At 43.8% G+C, this 23,808-nt stretch overlaps 1 protein-coding gene across 1 annotated transcript in view; it reads right to left on the minus strand.

Moving 5' to 3' along the window:
- Positions 1 to 20,489, minus strand: part of GAP43 (growth associated protein 43) — a 64,012-nt gene extending 43,523 nt beyond the window's left edge. Inside the window, exon 1 of the mRNA XM_086761190.1 lies at positions 20,391 to 20,489. Coding sequence (XP_086617316.1) covers positions 20,391 to 20,420 — 30 coding nt within the window. The 5' untranslated portion in view covers positions 20,421 to 20,489. The remainder of the gene's footprint in view (positions 1 to 20,390) is intronic.
- Positions 20,490 to 23,808: the final 3,319 nt, after the last annotated feature.

Below are 23,808 nucleotides of genomic sequence, written 5' to 3' on the forward strand. Positions count from 1 at the left end.
CTTGGTCCTAAAGTCTTCTGGCTTTGTTCCATTCTTCAGTCAGGAAGCGTGGCAGTAGCCTCAAAACACTGTGCATTGTAATATCTTTTCCCCAGGCACACAGCTGAGATCACTCTGTATCTGCATATATGTAGCACAACCATCCTGCACACCCGGGCACCCCTGGAGCCATCTCTGTGGAGGGTTTTCTTCAGTGCCTCCTCGCCAGCAGAGAAGTTGAGGGAAAAGGGAACCCTGGCAAGAACAAGGGGATGGCTGGGCAAGGCAGAGTGCACAAAGCTCCTTCCACTTCTTTCTGCTCTGCTGCAGATGTGATATGGAAAGAGAGTTTTCATTCTGAGGACTTATGAGTTTCTGGAATAGGAACCTTTTTCCCTCAGGATCCCATGCAAGGCCAGACAGAAAGCACTGGGCAGTATCCACGGACAATCTAACACAAGAAAACGTGCAGTGTTTCCTCCTCTGTTAGTAAGGGGCCAGTTCACACTGCATAGCTCTGTCACAAACCGAAGAGCAAATCATTAGAAATCTCCAGGGTCTTCTAGGTCCTCCCTGTGCACTGCAGCAGGGCTGATTTTCTTCATCTTTAACCCACCCTGCAAGAGCAGTGGTTTTTACCAGTCTTTGGACATTTCTTCCAAAGATGATTCTCTGCGTTTCTCTGGCAGTTTATTCCTTTGGTGAACTAAAGATTTCCTCCCAGAGTTTCAGCCAGCCCCCCGCCTCCTGTCCATGTTGCAAATAGCTTGTTTCTGTTTTCTTAGCAACACTCCTTCATATATTAATAGCTCTCATGTGTCATATCATCTTTTTGCCTGGTCATTTTCCCTAGCCCTCTTAAACCCTACTCAGAGATCTTACTTTGGTTACTGAATTCACATTTGTTCTACTGAGAAATGACTAAAATGTCTCCCCAGCTTTAATGAATAATGAAACACTATACTCACAAAAACAATAATTAGCAATATAGCTAAAAATAAATCAGTGTGTGGATCAGACTCCCAAAGGCAGTAGGAAAAGCTGCAGCCATGAACATAGATGGTGACGAAAATAGCTAAGCACTTAGTGAAAAAAAGAAGAAAAAAAAACTTAGGGGAACTTCTGAATGGCCGAGTGTCCTACAGATAGATAGCAATCCACACAGATTATTAAACACAGTCCTGACTCTGACTGCTCCATTTCCTGTCAGCCTCTCCCAAATGCTAATCAGCACATTTAGGAGTTTTCTGAGGATGTCAAGAAGCTGGGTAGCTGGAGCAGGCTAGGACAAGTAAGATGGAGTGGAAGGCTATAAAACACTTTTCTGAGGTTCTCCAAGAGTTTCCATCCATACTCCTGTTGTCCAAATGGTGAGCTTCTAGATGAAGGAAGAGGTGCCCACTGTGAGAAGAGCCAAATGGATAAGAATTTATGATGATCAAAACCATTATTATTTCTACATCCTTGGGATACGTCTCCCTTGTGGTGACGGGAAAGGAAGCAATGAAAGAAGCAACAGGAGTCAAGACAATGGGAGTGTGCTGAACACAAGAAAGGGCACAGGCAGCTCAGGCAGATACTATAGGAACCAGCTTGCTTTCTCCTAGCACTATCTAAAATACAGAGCCATTTCTTGGTAGAAAAACATAATTCCTACTTCTTCAGGAAGTCACAGGACAAGGTTGGTTCTTGCCAGTCCAATTAATTGACCCATTAACAATACCAATACTAAGTCCTTCATAAGACATATCATTGGAGTTAAGTAAATTGTAGGTTTGCTCAAATGAAGCAAAGATTATGGTATGCAAATATCTACGTTACGTGCCCAGGTTATGTCATTAGTTGTACTCTACTTTTCAGATGAACTGGTCCCTCAGCCATGAAAATAGACACAAATAATGCAAATTCCATTACAGTGAATGACTATCTATCTAAAATTTTAGCCCAGGAGTATGGCGCTTTTTTCTTTTCTTTTTTTTTCAGTAACTCTCTATTTTTCCTTCTTCCCAGTCAGAGAGAGGAAATCATATTGTATAACTATCACAAACTGTATGTCACAAACACATATACACTCAGAGATATATATAAACATAGTGGAGTAAGTGAGTAATTTGCAAGAAATCCACCGCCTGAAGTCAGTTTGCATAACCAATTCACTAAATCCTGCTGAAATGAAATCAGAAATGAAGCCTAGACATAGAATATTTTCAAACAGATTAAATTCAACAAGAGTAATTTGATCCTTCCAGACAGAATGAGTTACGAATGCATAAACTGTACTCTTTCAAACCAGTCACTAACTCAAGGTTTTGGGATCTGCCTAATCCTTAGTAACATCTGGGGGTACTCAGTGTAGAATTGGAGCACCTATTGGGGCTTCCAGGTAACTAAAATTTTGATCCCAGTGCAAAGCAGCAGAAAAAAAAGTTTCCACCTATATTTTACTTTGGTTGCAGAAGTAATTATTTTAAAACTTGAAGAAAATATAACGTCCCCCCTCCGAGATACCTGCTTTCCAGATTGTACAACACTTTACAAACATTCATGAATTATTAACATTTTAGTATACATTCCTATGCTTTAGCTCTAGTGGGTCAACATAAACTTAATTGAAAGAAGAATTAAAGGGTCAGGTTTTAAGGAACCAATAGTGAGATCTTGACAAATGCCTACTTGCCTTAATCCTATTGAAACCAGTCCAAATTAGGCACCAAGGCTCTTTGAAAATCCTGCTAGGTTCCTGCCTGTATAAATCTTATTTGCTAGGACAGTTCTGTAAATTACCTGATACCACCCTGCCACTGTTTGGAACTAGGCTTGTAAATATCTGCTGAGAGATTGCAAAGTAAAACAAAGGAGCTTAAAGAAGACTTAAGTGTTAGTGGGAAATCTGGATATTTGAAGCTTATGAAACTCAAGGGTATAAAGGGATTACACTAAAATCTTGGTCCTATTTTTTGCAGTTGGAAGTTGGGAAGTTAAAATGCAGGAAATAGAGGCTTGGCAAAGGAGAACAGAGGTTAGGGCAGCCGACAGACAGTTGTCCTACACCACTGCCCTACCTTTGCTGCTGAATCCCTCTGTTATCCTAGCCCATACTGTTCATAGGGTGATTCCTAGTGGCATGTTCTGCATCCCTGAGTAGCCGTCTTGAGACACCTTGAGTCTGATTTGGAGCAGTGCTGAGCACTCAGAGCCATAGTGATAGTGATGGGAGATGTTTTCAGATATGTGCAATTGAAAACAAAAACTACTAATAAAAGTCAGGTCCTCTGTTTCTCAAATTCAGCTTGTAAAATTAGGGAGTCCTGCAGACCAAACTCTTTCTTTGTGCCTCACTTGTCCATCTGCAAAAATGGAGTACAAATACTCAGTTGTCTCACATGGGTGTTGCAAAGATTTACTAAGTAATGTTAGGGATGTGCTCAGAATCACAAGACAGCCCAGGAGAAAATTAGTATTTCTGATTTCAGAGAGAGTTTGTATAGTATTTATTGAGCAAAGCTGTGGGGTCACACACTGACTTATTATGAGAGAACAAAATATTGAATAACTGCTCATTAAGTGAGCATTGTCCATTCTGTGACCTGAATGTGGTAGGAATCCCTGGAAAGAAAAATAAGATGTGTTCCCTGTTATTACAAGTGTACCGAAATACATATGCAAGAGGAGACCATGAGGATACATGCAAGAGGCTGCACAGGCAACTGCATTTCCAATATTGGATAAATTTTGAGTATTTGACTTAGCAGCCTTAATAACTTTCTGTTAACACAGTTTCTCTGTGGTCTTTTTCACCCATATACTAGTTCATGTTGCAGCTGAAGCCTAAATCTATTTCCACGCCTAGTAACGCAGGATAATTCAACTCCTACCCAGATTTCACTTTCTAAAATGCAATGAACTAAATCATGGGAGCTCAAACCTCTCAGCCTCATGAGCCCCCTAGAAAACCACCTTCCAATGTCTGAGATGTGTCAAATTCCTGCCAGGTACCTTAGGCGAGGTAAGGAATTTTCAGCAAGTAGCTCCCAGGCAGAAAACAGCAATGGCTTTCCGGGGTTCACGCATCCAGTGTGGGATGGTGTGGGGATCAGTGCCCAGCTGAGACCCAGAGCTTGTGGGGAGCTGATGGCCTCAGAATCCCCTAAGAGCTTCCTCCAATGTGGAGATACTGATAAAAAAAATAGTCCTAACATCAGTAATATGCCCTATCTCCACTGTGGGAGTCGTACTTCAATCGCTCAGTATCTGTCTGCGGCTTAAAAGCCACAGGTTGGCCATCCTTGAATTGGATGAGGCAGGACTATCAGTGCAAAATGAAACATTTTTCTTAGCAAAAAATAAATTAATAGAAAGTAAGTCTTATCTGGAAATTTAATGAATGCACAATTACTGCATCAGGGGAAAGTCCCCTAAAGATTTAATCATTTAATATGTACAAAAAGCTACTGAACAGAGAATTACTTTGTTCAAAGGATCAGTTATATCCTTGCCTAGTTTTCAGCAATGCAATGGCTACCCCGCAACATCAGAGCTGGAATAGCAGAGGGCTGCAGGGTAGAAGCACAGGGCGTTGATAAAAGTGGAGCAAAGGAATGACAGAAATCCTGTTCAGCATTTTCCTGTGCCGCTCTGCAAAACTGAGTGATATTTCACTGCCACTGGCAGCAGACTGACCTCCTGTTTACACCACAGTACTTGAAACCTGTATTTTTTGAAAAAATGTCCCCATCTCCAATTCTGATTACCTTCTCCAGGCGTTTCTGCACTGCTCAGTTTTCACAAGCAAGTTTCCAAACAGCAGAATCACTGTGTATAAAACCCCTCAGAGATAGCCAGCATCGTCTGCTGCACCTGACAGCAGGAAAAGCTTAGAGGCAAGTACCCAAGAGAGAAGTTGTAAAATTACAGGTTGGGGACATCAGCATTGGTGATACCATACTGTGTGAAGCTGAGATGCAATGAATCATCTGTGAAAGATGGAACTGAATGGGGCTGCATATAAGGAGGCAGAGCAACGAGGAGCACATTTTGCTCTCTGCAGAGACACATCAGCACCACAGAAGAGAAAGAGAAGAAAGCAAGCCCTGCCAGTGGGGCCACTTACTGCACTGTGTGAGATGGGAAGCTCACCCTAGCTTCGTAACACCCCTTCAGTTCTGGGGTGGGTGCTTAGAAGTTGCAATATTATCTGCTGTGGTCAGTGCTTCTCCTTCTATGGGGAGGAGCCAGTGAAGCCACATGATTGTAGATGTTTCCAATGAAATTGTATCCTGACCTAGTCCAGTGCCTTTTCTGCCTCCCCCTTAATTTCTATGTGTTGCAGCATACACTTCTGTGACAAAGCCAGAGGCCGGGGTTGCCCCAGGGGCAGGCTGAAATCCCATCTGATTTGGGAGCAGTAGGGAATACAAAATTCCCACCACCTCACAAATCCTAACACAAGACCTACATTTCCACTACCTCCTTGGCAAATGTGCACCAGAGAGACAACCACACATTCACTTTGCAATAAGGTCTCTTTCTTCCCTACACAGACAGCCTTTCCACTTCCATTCTTAATTGGCAGAAAGATAGAATCCCTCCTCCAGACCTGCCAACAGGACCCTCTCTTTTGGCCACCTACACTGCCTCCATGAAGTATCTCTCTGAATCACTCCTCCTTGGCCATCAAATCTGCATCAGTCCTGACAGCCAGCAGTTGACATCAGTCCTGACAGCAACTCCAGAGGAGCAGGAGGAGGATGCCCTACGCTGCCACAGAGGGCAATCTCAGCAGAAGGTCTTCGAAATAGGAGATGAATTGTCCTCATAAGGCACAGTCTTCAAGCCATAGCCAGCTATTAGATTTGGCATGCTCACAGCATCATGCCATGCTGGCACGTCTCAGGACAATAGACATAGGTGCAACTCTTCTTCCATGCTTACAGAGTGTTGACGAATTGCTTTTTTTCCAAGATTTCCGAATTTCTGTACTGGGGTTTTTGTACTTCCATTTCAGTCTCTGCTAAGAAAAACTCCCCCTGAGCATGCTAGGCTGCTTTGTGCCCCTCTGGGAGAAGTAAACTTTCTTCTGGAGATAATTCATGGACACGGAGGCCTAGCAGGTAACACAGCCATTCAACAGCAGCCAACATGTGTAGAAACAGGGGTGAAAATTTCCACCCATGTCTGGCCAGAGAATTGTGTCCCATCTTATACACTAGAGATCTGAGGAAGCCAATACAGACATTCATAGTCTCCACAATAACAGCATATTCAGACTAGGGAGAAACCTCAGGCAGGGTCTCATTAATAAAAGTGTGTAATCGAGGTTCTTGCCGCTTCTTGGGCTCACTGTTAAGCCCAGTTGGAAGGCTCTGAGCCCTTTCTTAAGTCCATCCTGGTCTGGAGCTTACATTCCAGACAGACTGCCTCTCCTGGAGCGAGCACAACCTCCCTGCCTGGAGATCCTTCAGGGCAGCAACTGAGAGTCTGAACTTCATGAGAACAACACCAAGGTTGGGACATAGGACCTGTGATACCATAGACCTCCTTGCTTCCTCAACTCTCCAGCTCAGCGCTTCCTCAGGAGATCCTCCCATGGAGTCCTGTAGGCAGATACATGCCCTACTCCACTGACACAAATACAAAGCAACTGGCAAATAAACCAAACAAATTATTTGCTTTACTCAAGCTATTTCTTCCAGGTAAGGAGAAGAGAGGGGAAGAAGAGAGGAACAAACCCGTACTTCTTCTGTTATTTCTAGATTAATTAGCATTAATTGGATTAATTTCTAGATTAATTAGATTAATTAATTAGAAAGGCATGTGAATACTAGTTTAAAAGCTATTGGCTGTATACAGAGAAAACAGGCAGAATGACTTCAGCAGATAATTCCATTTTTTTTTCTGTGCCTCAGTTTCCTCACATACAAAGGGAGTAACAGCAAGAGTGTTCTAGGCTTGAATTGTTAAGGATCTAAGCTGACATCTTCCGACACCAGCAAAAAGTGTAGTACTAGTTTCAGTGATAACAAATTTGGCCCATTTTTGCCCAATTATTTGCAACCCTTCATTCACAGGCACAAGTACAAAGTAGCATGACTCATATGTTACATAAAAAGCCTGTCTTACAAGCATCTTTCTCAGCATATGGTAAAGGCTGAAGTAGAAAATGTAAAATGGAGGTTGCTTGTGAAATCTCTCTTTGCCTCCCTTGTGTATATGCCTTATACTACTCTTTATCCTATCTTTTTTTTTTTCTTGCAAGTCTTCCTCACCCCAGCTACTACAAAGGATAGACAGAGCTCACTGAGCGGGTACCAACACGGTATTTTCCCGTTATCCTAATTTCAGGCATGGCAAAGTGCCTTATTTGCCACACATCATTCAAACACATCACTGAAGACAGAATACTAATTTCCTCATGGTCTTTTTCTGTGGTGCTATTTTGCCATAATATCTCAGCTCTTCATGGGCCTTAATGCATGTTCTCCCAAAGAGGTAGGTGGGGCTGTTATCTCTATTTTACAGACAGTGAAATCAGACACAAAGAGGCTAAGGTACAAATGACCACAGCATCCACTAATTTTCAGTCCCTAATTTGCGATACCTTGGATTAGCATTTTTCCAGCTCTGTGCGTGTTGAGAGCAGAACTCCATACAATACCAGCTCTGCCCTTCTGCAAGTCAGACCCCAGGTGTCTCAGACTGAGAACCCAGAAAATGAGAATACACCAATTAGTGGCCACCCATGGAAAATCTCATTTATATGGCTTTTTCATACCACATAGGAACTCGTGGCAAAAGGCAGGAAAAAGCCTAATTCTTCAAGGCAGTATTCAGTGGCCAAAACATGAGACGGTTCTTCTGTTTTTGAACAGTCCCCTGCCCAATTCAATACATAACCTTCATCATTGGCAGTAAATAAAACAGGAGACCTATACAAAACACCTTCGCTTATAGCAACAGTCATTCAGTCCCTAAGTATATTCAATTCTGTGCACTGAATGAGATAGGGATTTTATTGAAAAAAAATATATACCAGTATTTGATCTTATAATTAAGAACCACAACATTATGCCTATATGTGAGAGAAGACAAATTAAAGAGGGATAGGCAAACCTTTTAATTAATTCTCTATATTCTAAGTGTTTGACTTTGAATACTCACTGTATGCTTTACAGAAGTGTTTAATGACTTACTTTAAAAACATAAACTAAAAAGGAAGAAAACAGGAAATTTAATCATTTGAAATCACAACAGCATTCTCTTTCCTTAAACTACAAAGGCACAACTGTTGCTTATTAAATGGTTGCAAAACTCTTTACATGCTGAAAGCCTTATTCCTCTAATCTCGACAGATACAGCCAAATAACAAATTAAAAAAACCACAGTGTTTATTTGAAGAAGACTCCTACCAAGAAAATTCTTATCCAAACAGGGAAAGCTGAGCAAAATTTGACATAGTTGAAAATATTGTCTTTGACTATCACAATTTATCTCAACCCCTCAAAATTGGGTAATCTTGACTAGCCTATAGTCAAGGGTGTCTTGTTCTCCTTCTTGCATTGTGTAAAGGCTTTGGAATAACTAAAGGAAGGATATCTTCCTAAGAGTTGTAAGGACTCAGCACATGGTAATGGAAGACACCACAGGACAGCTTTAGTTCTTCCATAGTCTCATGCAGCAGTAGCTCTTCTGTTGCATGAGAATATATCCAGTGAAGGTGAATATTATATCTCAGCATGTTTTATTCAGTATTCACAGCAACCCCTGGGACACATCATAATGGGACCTGAGAGGACTAAGCACTGAAGGTGAGTGCTAGTAGGGGTACAGCACTCCAGTTGGGAATTTCTGAGTGATTGCCACATAAATGCTTTCAGACAAGTCATGTCAGGCAGGTAGAAAAAGCCACCAACTGATAAATCCCTTGTAATAATTGTCTCCTGAGGATGATGAAAAGGGAACCTCAGTGTAGAGTTCCAACAGATGTCTGTGTTCAGAAGACGGATGTTGGACCTAAGTCTAGGAAGAAGGTGAGATGCCTTGCAGAAACCATAGTCTTAAGTTCACTAGAAAACAAGGGGGGAACTCAGTATCATAATACACCAAATAAATGCCTTTTAAACCTGCCTAAAGCAAATGCTGAAGACACAGTGACCTCTAAACTGTCTAGGTTTAGGCATCTTGCTCTGGTTATCAGGAAGGCATCTTCTGTTTTAGATTCCACACCCTGAACTCTTGTCCAGAAAGAGACAACAACTACAGTTCCTCTCTGACAGCATGCAAGTAGATAGGTATTTATCTAGTATCTCAGTGGAGAGACTAGCTTCCCTAAATTATGGGGGATGTTGATTGAACTCTCTGCTGTAGCTGCAAAGATCTCAAGTCTTACCTTCCTCCTTCAGAAGACTGTTTAGAGTAAGCTGCTCCTAGCTTTTCCTGCTTAAGCTCTTGGGCTTTTTTTCATGGAAGAATTAAATAATCATGAGGCCAGAGACAGAGAGAGCACAGAAGTAAATATCGCTTTATAGCCTACTGCTTAAACACTCTTCTGCAAGAGGACAGATTGGGTCTAGTTCCTGCTTCAGTGAATATTTGCTGCTAATAATACAAAATATTGTTAAGAGAGCACAAGAGACCATTTAGTCCATCGTCTGGTCCAGAAGTACCTCCTACAGCCCTTCAGTGATTGGAGCTGCCATAGTTTCCTCAATCTATTCCAGTGTACCACAATCCTTTTGGACTCTTCCTAAAGCCTAGTCTGAATCACTCTGACAGCCCATTAAAGACCATTACTCCTTCATTTATCCACCCTGGATAGGAAGAACAGATTATTCCCATTTTCTTGCACTCACCAGACTAGCATCCTGACCCCTCTCAGCCTTATTCCTTTTAGGTTAAACAACCCTAATTATTTCAGACTTTCCTCACAAATTATATTTCCCCTGACCTCTAGCAGGTCTCACTATCCCATTCTACACTCTCTCTCACTGGATCACACTTTCTTAGAGAGCAGTACAAGACTAAGGCATGACATTTCAGCTGAAACTTAAATGTGCTCATCAGAGTTGAAGGCTTATTAGATGTGTCTTACAGCCTATACTCCCATTTGCACAACCTGGTAAGATGATGTTTTCTTTTTGACAACAGAATGACATTCTAGGCTAACATTAAACTTGTGGTCCTCTAGAGACTCTGTCTCCCCTTCTGAAGGACAGCTAGGTGGCCTGTTGACTCCCATGGACAGTTGGCTGCAATTTATTTATCATTCCCGTGGAGAGCACTTTACATTCGCTCTGATGCTGTTCAAGCCAGGTCCTTGGTCTGACAAGCTTGTCTTGAATTCCAGTAATTTCCACCAGCCTATACCTGGTTCATGCCATCTGCAAATTTTAAAAAACACTTTCTCTAGACAGTCATCCAGGTTGCAATTAAAATATAAAGCACAATGTATTTAATGAAAACATGAAGCACTAACAGGCCACAGCTCAAGCTTGTGGCAATCCGCTCGATAGTCTTCTCTTTCAACAGGAAATCACTGAGAATTGCTCATTGAGTAGGATTATCTACACCAGTTCTGCATCCCTGCTGTAACATTTTCCTTTGGACCATGTTTCTTTGCTTCACTTATGATAAAAGCCTGTGAGATAATGTCAAAATCCTTACAAATGACAAGGCATGACAACTACTTCCCCTGTATCCACAAGGCTCATTATAGAAGAAAGCTAAATTAGTTTGACATGATCTATTCTTGACAGATCTGTGCTGGCTCCTAATAATCTGCTTTATTTGATTATTTCCACCTTTTTTTTTTCCAGGAATGAAGTTAAACTGCATAGTCTGTAATTTCTTATCTTCTCCTCGTTCTTCTTCAGCCTTCTGACACCTCATTCAGTTCTCATGAGTCTTCAAAGCATTCAGAGCTCATGGTTCAGAGATTGCTTCCATCAGCTTTGTAAATAAGCTAGGATGATTTGAAACAACCATCTTACATCAGTACATCCTCACTTGTTCTGTCCTTTTCCTAGATCCTGATCTTCCTCCTTTGAGGCTGCTATTAATTGTTTCAGCCATCAGCTCGCAGTTGACCATATTACTGGAGACATGCAATGGCCTTATTGACAATGTATGATGTAAAGCTTTAACCAAAGCTCTTCCCTCCCCTCCACAAGTATCATAAACTCTAAGGTAGAGAGTCAGGATAATATTCTTTCACTCTCTTGCTCTGGCCCAATTAATATTTTATTTGTCTGTGCAAAATAGATTAGCTTCTCCAGGAAACACTGGTCCCAGTATACTCTATAGCCTAACAGCACATTCTCCTGGGAGGTGGGAGTACAGATCCACTCAGGCAGAGATGGTATATTGACCACATCTCTGGGTAAATACTTTAATCAAAGTGTTTCTAGATAAAAAGAAGGTAATACGTTCCCTTCCTTTTGGATGCATTCTGTGCAGACACTTGACCTATGTGCTCTGACAAACTTACCCGTTTTGGCTGTGCAGGGAAAGCAACTGGAAGAATACTTGGTTTGTAGATCCCACAGTAGCTTAGCTGTTAAGTAGGTATTGAACTGATTATTGCTTATAAAACTAAGGATCATCTAGGCATGCCAGTAAGCAGCCTTTAAATGTTTAGGGGGCTTTACAGGTGTAAGTGTAATTATCTTAGAACTTCAGGCACATCCGCAGTCAGAAAGGAAAGAAGCTCTAAAGTTCTACAGCTCATGACAGACATCTCTAAAAACGTAATTCAACTTACAACAATCCTTTATTTCTCAGTTCAGAACAATGGTAAAATACTGTAACACATTTCATACTCCTCTTGTCAGCCACACCCTTATTAAAAAGTAATGAAATTCTGCAAGATAAAGCATTGTCTTATGGTATCTCTTCCTGAACTGTGGAATCATACAGCTCAAAGGAAGAAAACAAAAAACATAAGGAAGAATGAACTGAACTTTAAAGGAAGATTTGCTAAAAGTTCCTATAAGCCATTAGGGCTCATTTTTCACTAATTTGTCAATTCTTTTGTCTTCCACTGTCTTGTACACTGGCATCAAAATGGAGAGTTCTTTTTGCTGCGTATCTAGTTTTACTGTGTAAGAGGGCGCTTCAGGTATTGATTCGCATATTAACTTTCCTAACTATCCTCTGGAAGTTATCCAACTTCTGTTCACTTCATGAAGGTTTCATTTAGCTTCAGTTCTTCAGTTATTTTGTGGGGAGATCTTTTTTCCTTGCTCCATTCATCTTTTCTTGGTATTCTGACCAGAATTTAGGACACAACGGAAAGGCCATTTGCCAGATCCTGTGCTTTAGGTGGAACTGGTTGCATCCTTACCATGCTTTTGACTGCAATTTTAATGGTCAACTTTAAACATCAATTTTCTGTTGTGGGTGTCTGTCCTCAAAACTCTACGTAGGGCTTGAAGATCCTCTGGGTCTTCCACTGGAAATGCAAACAGCAGGAAGGATTAAAACCACTCTTTTCCATCTTTGATCAGGCAAAGTCTCCATTCTGACAGATTCCAACTCAGCCTGTGCATTCCAGGTCTTTGAAAGCTGCCAGCCTAACTACTGCAACATAACGAGCTAAGAATTTAAATCCTGACCCTAAGAAAGGTGTCCTCAGTTCTGAGGAGCACAAGCACCATTTCAGTGCAGCTCTCCAATCTACAGTGAAGTGTGCCTGCTGAGGATAAACTTTTGGTCCAGCTTCTAAAAGCCCCTTTGCCTCAATTCCCCATTGTTCCAGTTTCCCATTGTTCCAGTACCACCTCCCAGCTGCACGATGCTTCCCAGGCACAGCTAAGCAGGTGATACCTTCCTTGCATTTTCTCAGCAGATGATTTCCAGCAGTTGATTTCACTCTTAAATGAAACTAAATGGCTGCAAATTCTACTGTCAGCAAACCAGCAAGTGATACTTGGTTGGGTTTTTTTTATGTCTGCTCTTCCAAACTTAGATGATTTTTGTTAAATTGTTTATAAATCCACCACTGTGGATTTACTCGTAAAGCTGTGGGCAGACAGAAGAAGGAATGATACAAGGAGAACAACGGCCACTTCAAAACCATTGTGGTTTACATCCTGCTGGTTTCAATTTGAATACAAATGAATGGTATCTTGTGCAAAGGAGCAAAGCATGGTACTATGCTGCCCCAACCTGCCCACCCTTGAGTACTTAACATTGCAGATTTATAAGGTCATTGAATACTATTAATAAAATAAATGGATTAGACTCTATTCAATAGTCTAATGAACTGGATGCCAATTGATAATAGTCTTAACAATTATAAGAGTAATTGAAACTGTAAATTATTCTGGGCATCACCAATTATTAGAAATCATCCCAATTAATAAAAAACTTGAAGTTCTTGAGACCACAGTTCCATTCCTAGGCTGTTCCACTCCTAGAAGAGTGGAACAAAACTAGCTTCAGAGCTAGGTTCAGATCCAAACACTCTCCCCTGCATCCCTAAATTTTAGGGGCATTCAAACCAAGTAAGTAGGATTCTTTTAGAGCCCATTAGCTTCACTAATTACCAGCCCTTACAGAAAGGTGTCTCCTACAGAGAGAATGTTTAAATATTGTGAGGTGTCCCAGCTTTCTATAAATAGAGATATACTGTGATTATGGCTGGAATTAATTCAAGAAACTTCAGAAGTAAGATGAGTAATGAATGGGACTGACATTTATTGGTTATAAAAGAATATAAGCACATCCTGGCTTCCCTTTCGAGGCATCAAAGCTAATAAACCCTGATGGGTAGAAGGCAGGCTCAGGACATCCTCCCTTGGGTCAACAAGACCACAGCCTGCCACCCAACAGTGGTATTAGTAGCCAAGCAACAAGCTTCATCCTTCAAGAAATATGAACCCTCAAGAAAGCAGGAATGGCAATCCTATTTTGTACTGCACGCATCACTCCTGTGGCAGCCATACTCCTCCCCAGTCACCTGCTAGGGGTGGGCAACCTATGCTAACAGCAACGTGATAGGTGAAGATGCACCTATCTTGCTGTCTTTGTCTATAGGTGCTCATTTGCAGTAGCTGTGACAGCTGTCCAAGTGGAGGAGAACTTGGGAAGCTGCAAAAGCAACTGGAAGCACAAAGGAAGAACCCGTGCAGTATTCCCTCCTAGCAGCTTCCCTTCTGATACCAGTGCCAGGAAGGGTTATGGGAATTAGACCCTGGTGATAGTGGCTGATGCTGCCAACAGGAGTCCCCAGGAAGCACAGCCTAATGGAGGGCTGGTACCCAGCTGGAGGAGAGAAGAAGCAGCAGGAGGACTGCATGGTCAAGGGAGCAGGAGGAAGGCCAGGAGCAGAACAGATGGGGAGAGGAGACAAAATGAGTAACAGGCGGAGACAGCAGGATCACTGTAACTCCAAAAGAACAATTTCCTTTTCTTATATTAAAAACAAACCACTATTTTCACTACACTATTTCTCCACCCCATACACATATTGTAGGTTGCTACAAGCTGGATTGTAGGGAAGGAGCTAGCACACTGGTGGGTAGCAGGAAGAAAGCTAAATTGTAGCCCTGCTCTCAGGCTCTGGCCCACGGTAATAAAGCCTGGGTCTGGGAAGAAAATCAATGGTTTGTGTTAAAGGAACTCACGTGGCTAATAAGCATCCCAGCACTGCAGGAGTGACTGAAGATGGATAAAGCAATGCTTTGCCTGTCTAAAGCACCTCTCACCTGAGGGCATCTGAACTCTTTTTTTTTTTTTTTCACACACTAATTATTTACTTTCCAAATTAAAGAAGCATCTTGCAGAGATGGCCATGACAGGCAGAGAAACTGTGCTTAGATCAAGTCAGAAAGGAGGTTAATAGCACTGCTAGGAAGATAAATCAGCTCTCCCCAAACCAATTTCTATATACTAACTACTAGCCTGTGGTGCTTGCAACCATGAAAAGCCATGGAGTTTTACACATACACTCAGCAGGTGATAGAGAGCCCTAAGGAAATATAAACACCTTCTCCACATGAGGCCATCAGAGCTCTGAGGTTACATGTCACCTCCCAGCGTGCTCAGGAGGATCTTGGAATTATAGATGAAATGAATGTAGATGGATTCCAGACTTTGACTTCGGACTTCAAATGTTGAAAGGTGTTTCATCTGGATACCTGCTCTGGTATTGCCACAGCAAGGTATTCTGGTATTCCCACCAGCAAGGAATGTGCACCTTCCTCTGGGCCTTTCTGGATGACCGACCTCCTCTTACCAGCCTGGCATTCCCCTGTGTAGAGCTACTGGGCTATGGTTGTTGCTTCGCAGCTGGACACTGGGTCTTCAAAAGTCAGATGCAGCCAGGTATGGACTGATGTCAAATCTATCCCCAAGATTTGTCAGACTCACAGAAAACAGGGAAATAGCACTCCAAAGGGTATGAACACAGAGAGATGCTGGAGCACCTCTCCTATGAGGACAGGCTGAGAGAGTTGGGGCTGTTCAGCCTGGAGAAGAGGAGGCTCCGGGGAGATCTTATCGTGGTCTTCCAGTATCTAAAGGGGGGCCTACAGGAAAGATGGGGAGAAACTCTTTAGCAGGGCCTGTTGTGATAGGATGAGGGGTAATGGTTTTAAAATTGAAGGAGGTAGATTCAGATTAGACATCAGGAAATTTTTTTTTTACAATGACAGTGGTGGAACACTGGAACAGGTTGCCCAGAGATGTGGTGGATGCCCCATCCCTGGAAACATTCAAGGCCAGGTTGGATGGGGCTCTGAGCAACCTGATCTGGTTGGAGACGTCCCTGCTCCTTGCAGGGGGGTTGGACTAGATGACCTTTAAAAGTGTCTTCCAACCCAAACACTTCTATGATTTACGTCGTGCAAGACTATCAGCCCACTTTCATCTTGCAATCGGCAAAGGACCCAGTTCACCTTCCCACTAGCACAAGGAGGCCTTGCAGCTTGGCAGCTGCCAGCAGTGGGGAATTCTTGCTCTCTGGGAAATGGGGAGAGGGAAATATAACGTCTGTGCAAGGTGGCTACTAGATTCCAGGATGGCATCACAGAATCCATGACAGCTGGCCTGAAATGAAAGCAGTCTTGAGATGAAACCTCTTTGCACTTTCTCCTTCTAGTCAGTCAAAGCCACATGACTGGAGGAGGGGTCCCTCTCATCCCTCACCCCCAAGCAATGCCAGCCTCTCAGCATGGCACAGGCAGAGTCTGGAGCTACAGCCCATTTTTTTATCCTGAGGCAGGGGCAGCTCTGAGACCATTCAGACACCCTCAGCATTGGGCCAGGACAAGTCCTCAGACAATACATGTCGGTTCCTCGGGCTGCACACGTGTACCCAGCCTGGTACAGGCAGATACAAGATTCAACATAGCCCTCTCACCAGGGATACCTCTACATACTGGTGAGTATGGGTTTTTTTTGCTGGGACTCTTCTTCAGAAGCAAGTGGCAAAAGGCAATTTGGATCAACAGACTGGTTTCTTTCACACTAAGCATTACCGCTGTCCTTCTCCCCCTGGAAACCCTGCCTGCAATTAGTTCCTAGGAAGAGGCTTGTCTGTGCCATTAAGAACAGTTACATTACACGATCTAGGAGAAATCAATGTCTCTAATAGTCAGCAAAGGCAGCGGAGGAGGACAGGGTGATGGGAGGGGTGTTTCTCTAGAGACACCCTTGTCAGGAGAAATCCCAGGTGTATCACCCCAGGAAGAGAAATAGTGAGGACCTGGAGTAATTAAACTTCCATGCAGCAATTGTTTACTGGAAGAAGCACAGAAATCGCTCAGTGTCTCTCAGAAAGGCAGAGGCAGTGGCCAGACTCCCTCCAGGTGCAGACGAAGTGCCTCTGCCCTGAAGTCAATAGTCTGTGGTGATTTACACTATGCTGGCAAGTGGAGGAAGGAGGGGCTTGGATGGACATCTTTCCTTTAAAATATTCCTTTTCCTCTCTCCATGCTGATGTTTAAAGGTAAGACCATGCTTCGCAAGTTTTGAAGCATCTGGATTGTGTGGCATAATTAAGTTATTCTAAATGAGGTCCGAGACATTTTCATATCCTGAGGCAAGAAAGCCGTAAGTCTGCACGCATCTTCCTCTCTCTATCTTTTTCTCCATTTCCTCCTTCCTGCACACCTCTGCAGTTCCTGGAATGACAAGCCACCTCACCGGCTGGCTGTAATTGCTAGAACAGTTCCCTAATGCTTTCTCCTTCTCCAATTGCATTAAACTGCATCTTTAGACGTACAGCCCTGTTTATTCATGCTGCTCGTGTGGAAGGGGAAAGAAATGCAGACTGCCTCTTTCCCCCTCCCTCCTTTGATTTGATGGGTGTGGCAGGTTTAAACCTTTGCAGCCGCTGGCTCTCCAGCACTGGGGTGAGGAGGAGAGGACGGAATGGGAGGGAAGCCGTCGGATACGGCTGGTGATGAATGAGACTCATCTCACCCACAAGTGGGAAACCTGCTTGCGGGTTATTGTTTAATCACTCATGCAATCCAATACTGAGCACATACCCCCATAACGTCCATCTGTTCTAGTACGCGGTGCATGCAACACTTGCATTTCTAGCCACCTATCCTAACTATCCAGCTCTGCGTATTACTGACTGCATCTCTTCCTGGCAAGAAAGGTTAAGTTCAGTTTTCCATAAATTGCCTGACCCAGACTTTTGGTTATGCCACCTTTTAGCTGAATATTTTGTGGGCACAGATTCAGAGCTGCAATCAGCTGTAGGCAGAAATGACACCACCAAGCTATCTACATCTCTGATGGGCGGGCACAGTCAGTCAGATACTCCAGTCTTCACATTGGCATTGCACACATAAGAAAGAATAATCTGAGGGTACGAGTGTGTGAACATATTTGTCTTTGAGGGGTGGGAGGACAGACACATACAGGCACACCTAGACACAAATGTGAAGAGATTTCTTCTACGCCCAAGCCTGTACTTTTAACATTTCGCTCTTTAGCTGCCAGAAAGGCGGGACACCAGGGGCTTCCCCTGAAAAATAATTTGAAAAGAGCTCTTATTTTGGGAAGGAAACTCCTGCCTGTGCTGAAGAACCCATTCCATCTTTTTCTCTCTGTGAAAGGTCTGGGTGGGGACAGAGGACTAGCACAAGCTGAAAAACGAAGTATTTTCTTCTCCAAATCAAAGGTTCCTCTGCTGTATCACCAGCTTTGCTGAGCAAAGTGCTATATTGCCAGGTTGGCAACTGTGGTGCGTATTCAGGTATAGGAGCAGGAGCTGAGCTGTGAGCCCAGGAAGATCCACCAAATACGCATGGGCAGGCACATTCAGGTTGTATGGCTGCAGAAGGATCAGAAAGCATGTGCGAACGAGTGTGTGTGTGCTTGTGCATATATGTATAGTACAGATGCAAGCAACCGGAGAGTGGAGATGTCTGCCGCACATGCACGCGCAAAGGGGTGTGTACCATGCGGTGGATTAATGTACAGAGTGGGAAGAGAGGACTATGTGCGATCGAGATACCTGCATGCCATGCATTTCTAAATATGTCAGAATACAAAAGGACAGGAGTAAACCCATAAAGATGTAAAGAACAGATACATCGGAATATTATTCCGGAGATTTAATGCCCAAGCTGTGATGATATGGGCAAAACTATCCCCCTCCCCCAATAGCTATCTTCTGACTCCAAAGAATATCAGACCTACCTACTTTATTTTAAAATTTGCTGTGCACCTCCGCCCACCACTCTGTCACTCTGCCTCCCTGTCTGCCTTCCTTCTCCTCTGCTCTTTTCATCCCATATTTGCCAACTGAACGTGCTCTGCTGGCTGGCTGCAATGTGTTCCCCCCCACCCAGCCATCACCACCTCCCTCCAGATTTTAGTGACCGTATCATTAATTGCAAAGCACTTGAAAAACCTGCACGGGGAGAAACACAGGATGACGCAGGGTCTCTTTCTATTCTGTTCACCTGCCCCTCCCCACTATTCTACAGAATTACTGCTTCGTTTGATAGCACACACGTCTCCATTCAGAAACACACCTTAACCTGGATTTTTTTTTTTCACCACTGTGCTGCTCTACAGTAACTGGAGTTACTCATATCAGTCTGTTAGGCTATTGCTCCAGAATGCTGCAGTGCTATATTGTAAGAGATATATTAATATTACTGTATGCTTATATAAAAAATAATCCGTATGGTGCTGTAACTAAGAATGACTTGAGTTTTGTGCCCAGAACAAGAACCAAAGCTCATTGTCGCTACCTACAAATCCGTAATTCAGGGAAGTTTCCAAAATGCCTTACAAAGATATCTGGGGCCAATTCCTGCCTCAAAGTTCCAACTGCGTAAATCCAGCATCCTCCCAAGGAAGTCCAAGAGGTTCAGCCAAAATAGGCTGTCTTAATCACGCCTAGGTTTGGGCTTTCGCACGAAATAAAAGGGGGAAGGGTGAGGGGGGAATGACCGAAGTAGCTTTTTATCCAATTTCATTATCATTTTGCACATTAAAAACGTCGCACTGAAAACTAGCCACCACCCAAATCTTCTTATCATCCCGATTCCCTGACAGGAAAAGCTAGGTGGTACCAGTAAAGAAAATGAACTGGTTTCCAACAGGTTCACACTGTGAGCTTCCCTTATCCCACTCGAGTTCGGAGCTAACAGAGGCGTGGTCCTCTGTCTCTTTACCAGCTGGTGCACAGTTGTCTAACTGGTTGTACTATGAAGGGTATTGCAAAGAGGGTGACTCTCCCCCTTCCCTGGCTAATGCTTTTGTTATTAATTAATTGCATTTTTCACTATAGCATAGGTTGAAAAAAAAAAAAAGAGCTTCAGGTTAATTCTTGCTCAGATTGTTGTAACACAAAAAAATGAATGCACCTGTCCTCCAAGCCACCTCACAGCACATGCACATGAAGCATCTCCCATTCATTGGAGCCAGGAGCAATAGAAAGCTTTCTGACCAGGGATCAAGGCTCACTGGGCATCCTTTCTTTTTTGGCATAAAATGAAGAATTGCTTCCTTTATCTCCAAGGCAGAGCCAGATCTCATCACGTTTCCTGCCAGCCGCACCCTCCCCCCCTCCCCATCCACACCCTCAGAACCACAGACAGAAAATCCTAGGCAATACATCTTCCACTATTAAAAAATAATAATAAGAATAGAGGGGGGATTCTGGTAGCTCCCCAAATGTGGAGGTAGGCCACCCCCCTTCCTCACATCACCAGCCCCAGAAAGGCAAAACAGTCATGTTGAAGGGTGTGAAAAGAGCCTTCAGTCACAAGATGTTAAAGAATTGCAAGCGAGACGTCTGCTGAAAGCAGCTGAAATTTCCTCCCCCCTACCCCAGCCCCTACCCCAGCCCCTCATACGCTCAGGCAGACACGCACCCCACGGACACCCAGCAGCCTGGGAGATGATTTCTTAATGGAAAGAAATACAAAAATCTTCAGCTCTACCTGTTTTGTTCTTCTCATACAGCACAGCATGATCGTATTGTCCCCTTCCTTCCTTCTTCTTCCTTCCTTCTCCTCTCTCCTTTTCCTCTTCTCTCTCTTATCTCTCCCCCCCACCCTCTCCGCTCCCTCCCTCCCTCCCTCCCTCTCTCTCTCCCTCTCTCTCGCTCGCTCGCTCTCACACACACGCACACGCACACGCACACCAGGGCAGTTAGCGGCAACTGTAAGGTCCACAGCTATTGCTCATCACACATGCACACGCTGCCTCTCCCTGCCTCCCTCCCTCCCTCCCTACCCTTCCCAGAATTGTTCACCAGCTCTCCCTGACTCGTCACCTCCCCACCCCACCCCCACCCCAGCAGCCACCCCCCACCCCCCCAAGTCCCTTGCCAGCCTCATGAATAATTAAAATCTCCAATCTGGACCCAATTACCCAACGACTTCCCCACTGTACAGAGGCGACAGGGGAGAGGGGACACTGCAGACTGCGGAGGGGGTGGGAGGGGTGGGGTGGGGTGGGGTGTGTCTGGGAGGCACCGGGTGAGGAGGGGGGCCCCTAGCCCCACTCCCACCCGGGGCAGATGAAACCCCCAGCACCCAGCCATGGCCACGAGTGGGATTTATGCGTGAAGAAAGCGTGGGGTGGGGTAGGGACGGAGGGGAGAAGCAAGTATTGCCACAGCAGGCGGTATATGCCATGCACAGGTGACGTACCGTAGGTGGGAGCTGCCAGCTAAATGGGAATGGGGAAAGATGTTAAAATGGCTGTTAAAAATCCCCCTCCCCCTCAGCAGGCAAACATATATGTCCGTGCTGCCTTCTTCATACGTGCAGGCACAAACCCTGCATGGCAACGTCCTGCAGCGCTGAACGGGACAACTTTCTCCTGCGTTCCCTCAGTCCATCCTATAGACCTGCCACAGGCACAGACAATGAGACTCCTGCAACAGATTATTTTTTTTTAGAATAGCTTCAAAACCTACAGAAATCATCCCTTTCCCTCCTGTATAGATCTCAACTAATTTAAACACCCAGGTAATTTCAGCGTCTATTTATCTCTGTCTGCAAACTGCTGTAAACTGTTACAAGGAAGATGTGCGCGTTCACACACACAGCCATCCCCCCGTGCACGTGTGGGAACAAAAATATATGGGTCTGCATGCACAGAAGATCATGGCGATGCGCGAGCCTGAGCGAACATTAATGCGCGCACACACCCCCAAGCACATGTCTTGAAAGTTATAACACCGCATTTTCTCAGCATGTATTTGAGCAGGATAGCTATATCTGTCATTGTGAAAAATATTCCAGACAACAGTTAAACCAAAGTATGACAACGTTGAGCATGTTAAAAATATAAAAATGCTGCTGGGTTTTTAGGATTTCATCTACCAAGATTCAAATTTAGCTTATTTTATTTACTGTGCCTGAGAGGCACAGTCGGATGCTGTTCTCTTTTTTAGCACTAATGTCACTACATCAACTTCTCTGCCACACCATGGAGTTACTTTTAATTTGTTTTTAATATAAAACTTCCTGCAAAAGAGAAAAAAAAAGACTTAGGTTATTATGAAGGCCTTTGCTCTTTAAATATATCTAAATAGATCATTAACACAAATACTCACACATGCGTGCACACTTATACAAATAAACGCATACATATATAGATAGAGTATCTGGAATATCCCTCAGCACAGACTCCTACATAATCATATTCAGTTGCTATGACATCATTGCAATTCCCAGCACCCCATATTTAAGGAAGGTAAACAGCATTTCAAAGAAAATCAAGCTAGCTATCTATATCTATATGTAATTTAAGGGACGTGCCTTTTAGGGTCAAGCAGGTACCAGTGTTAGTACTGGTTTTACAGTCTAGAAAACGGAAATAATTATATGATAATGACATTCAGAGAAGATACTAAACTGGGAAGAGTTACAAACACCAGCTGACACAGAAGTAGACTAAAGGATTAAGTAACAAAAATCTGATTCAGCTTCAGAAAATGCAGGCAGAGAAAAAGAAGGCAAACTATGCAATCATAAAAGAAGACAGGTAAGAAGTGGAGCAGCAGAAAGCAGTGGGCACCAAGTTTGAGAAAGGGGTGTCTGTGACATACACCACTCCTGGCAACAGCATGCTAAGGCACTGAGAAGCAGCGCAATGGCATTTTGGAATACATCTATGGGACTTAAGAGCCTCTGCCCCAGCCCCAGGAGTTGCTGGAGGCTCATCTCCACGATGAAGTTAGCGTGCCATGAGGTTGTGGGCACTTGCTAACCCACATGACTGCTCCCGGTGCCCTTAGGAGATGGGACTCCTCTGGTCAAGCATGCATGTCCCCATCTGAGAGCATCACCCTGGTCTCCCTTCGGTGACAATGAAGAGAAATGGGAACTTTGAGGGTGTGATTCAGATCATCCTAAAGCTGCAGCGTAAACTAGGTCAGACGAATCACGCTTCAGAAGCTTGTTTTCTTCCCACTGACAAGGCCTTTTTAGGGAACCTCCCTGCTGTAGGGAGCCCTGCCGAGGAAAGCCTTCCCATCTTTCCCAGACACCCACTCGGAGGGGGAGCAGGCTGGCAGCAGAAGGGCTGCGTTGGCACAGCCAGCTAGGGTCAAGCCACCTGCCTCTGCACACCTGAGGCAGTTGCTCTCCACCTGCAGTCAGAGCCCAAGGCAGAACCACCTCTCTCCATGCCCAGCCCCATGGGCACTCTATGCTGTAACTCACTGCTTTTGGCACATAGGCAAAAACCCCTTAATAGGTTCCCCATCTATGTAGAGTTAGTGGTGAGTGGCCAATCCACTGCAGAGTCACATCTGAGTTTCCTCTGAATTAATCTTCTTACGTAGAAGAGCCATAAGCTGAGACCCAAATTTACAGGGCATGTCAGTTCTTAACACCCCTTTCTTTCAAATCAGGACCCTTTAAGTGTATTTAAAAGTTGGACTTTAAATTTTTATCCAATTACATGGTTCTGAAAATCATATCCCAGCATCTTTTGCCTTCCCATTTTGGCTATGTCTTCACTTCAACCTGTAAGGTAAATTATCCGGTAACACAGAAAGAAAAAAAAAGACAAGTCCACAGCAATGAGAAGGGAATGAGACAGATGAAAGTCACAAACTTCAGCCAGGTTATTACTGAACATCAGAAGCAAAACTCAAGGGAAGAAGAGGAGGTGAATCTCCATTTCTTGAAGTCACCAAGTCAAGAAGGGATGTTTTCATCCAAATGACACTTTTGTCTCTCCACTGTACTGCCAACACTGACTCATTCAGCACTCCTCCAGAGTTTCTGGGTAACATTGCATCGTGCAGTGTAGACATGCCCTGAAAGGCCCCTTTGGCCTTGGCTTTTGAATCTACACAAATAAAAGGAAGAGCAGTTCCAAAGCATAACATGAATGGGG

The sequence above is a fragment of the Chlamydotis macqueenii genome, chromosome 1 (genome assembly GCF_036417535.1).
Source record: "Chlamydotis macqueenii isolate bChlMac1 chromosome 1, bChlMac1.mat, whole genome shotgun sequence".
NCBI classification, from domain to species: domain Eukaryota; kingdom Metazoa; phylum Chordata; class Aves; order Otidiformes; family Otididae; genus Chlamydotis; species Chlamydotis macqueenii.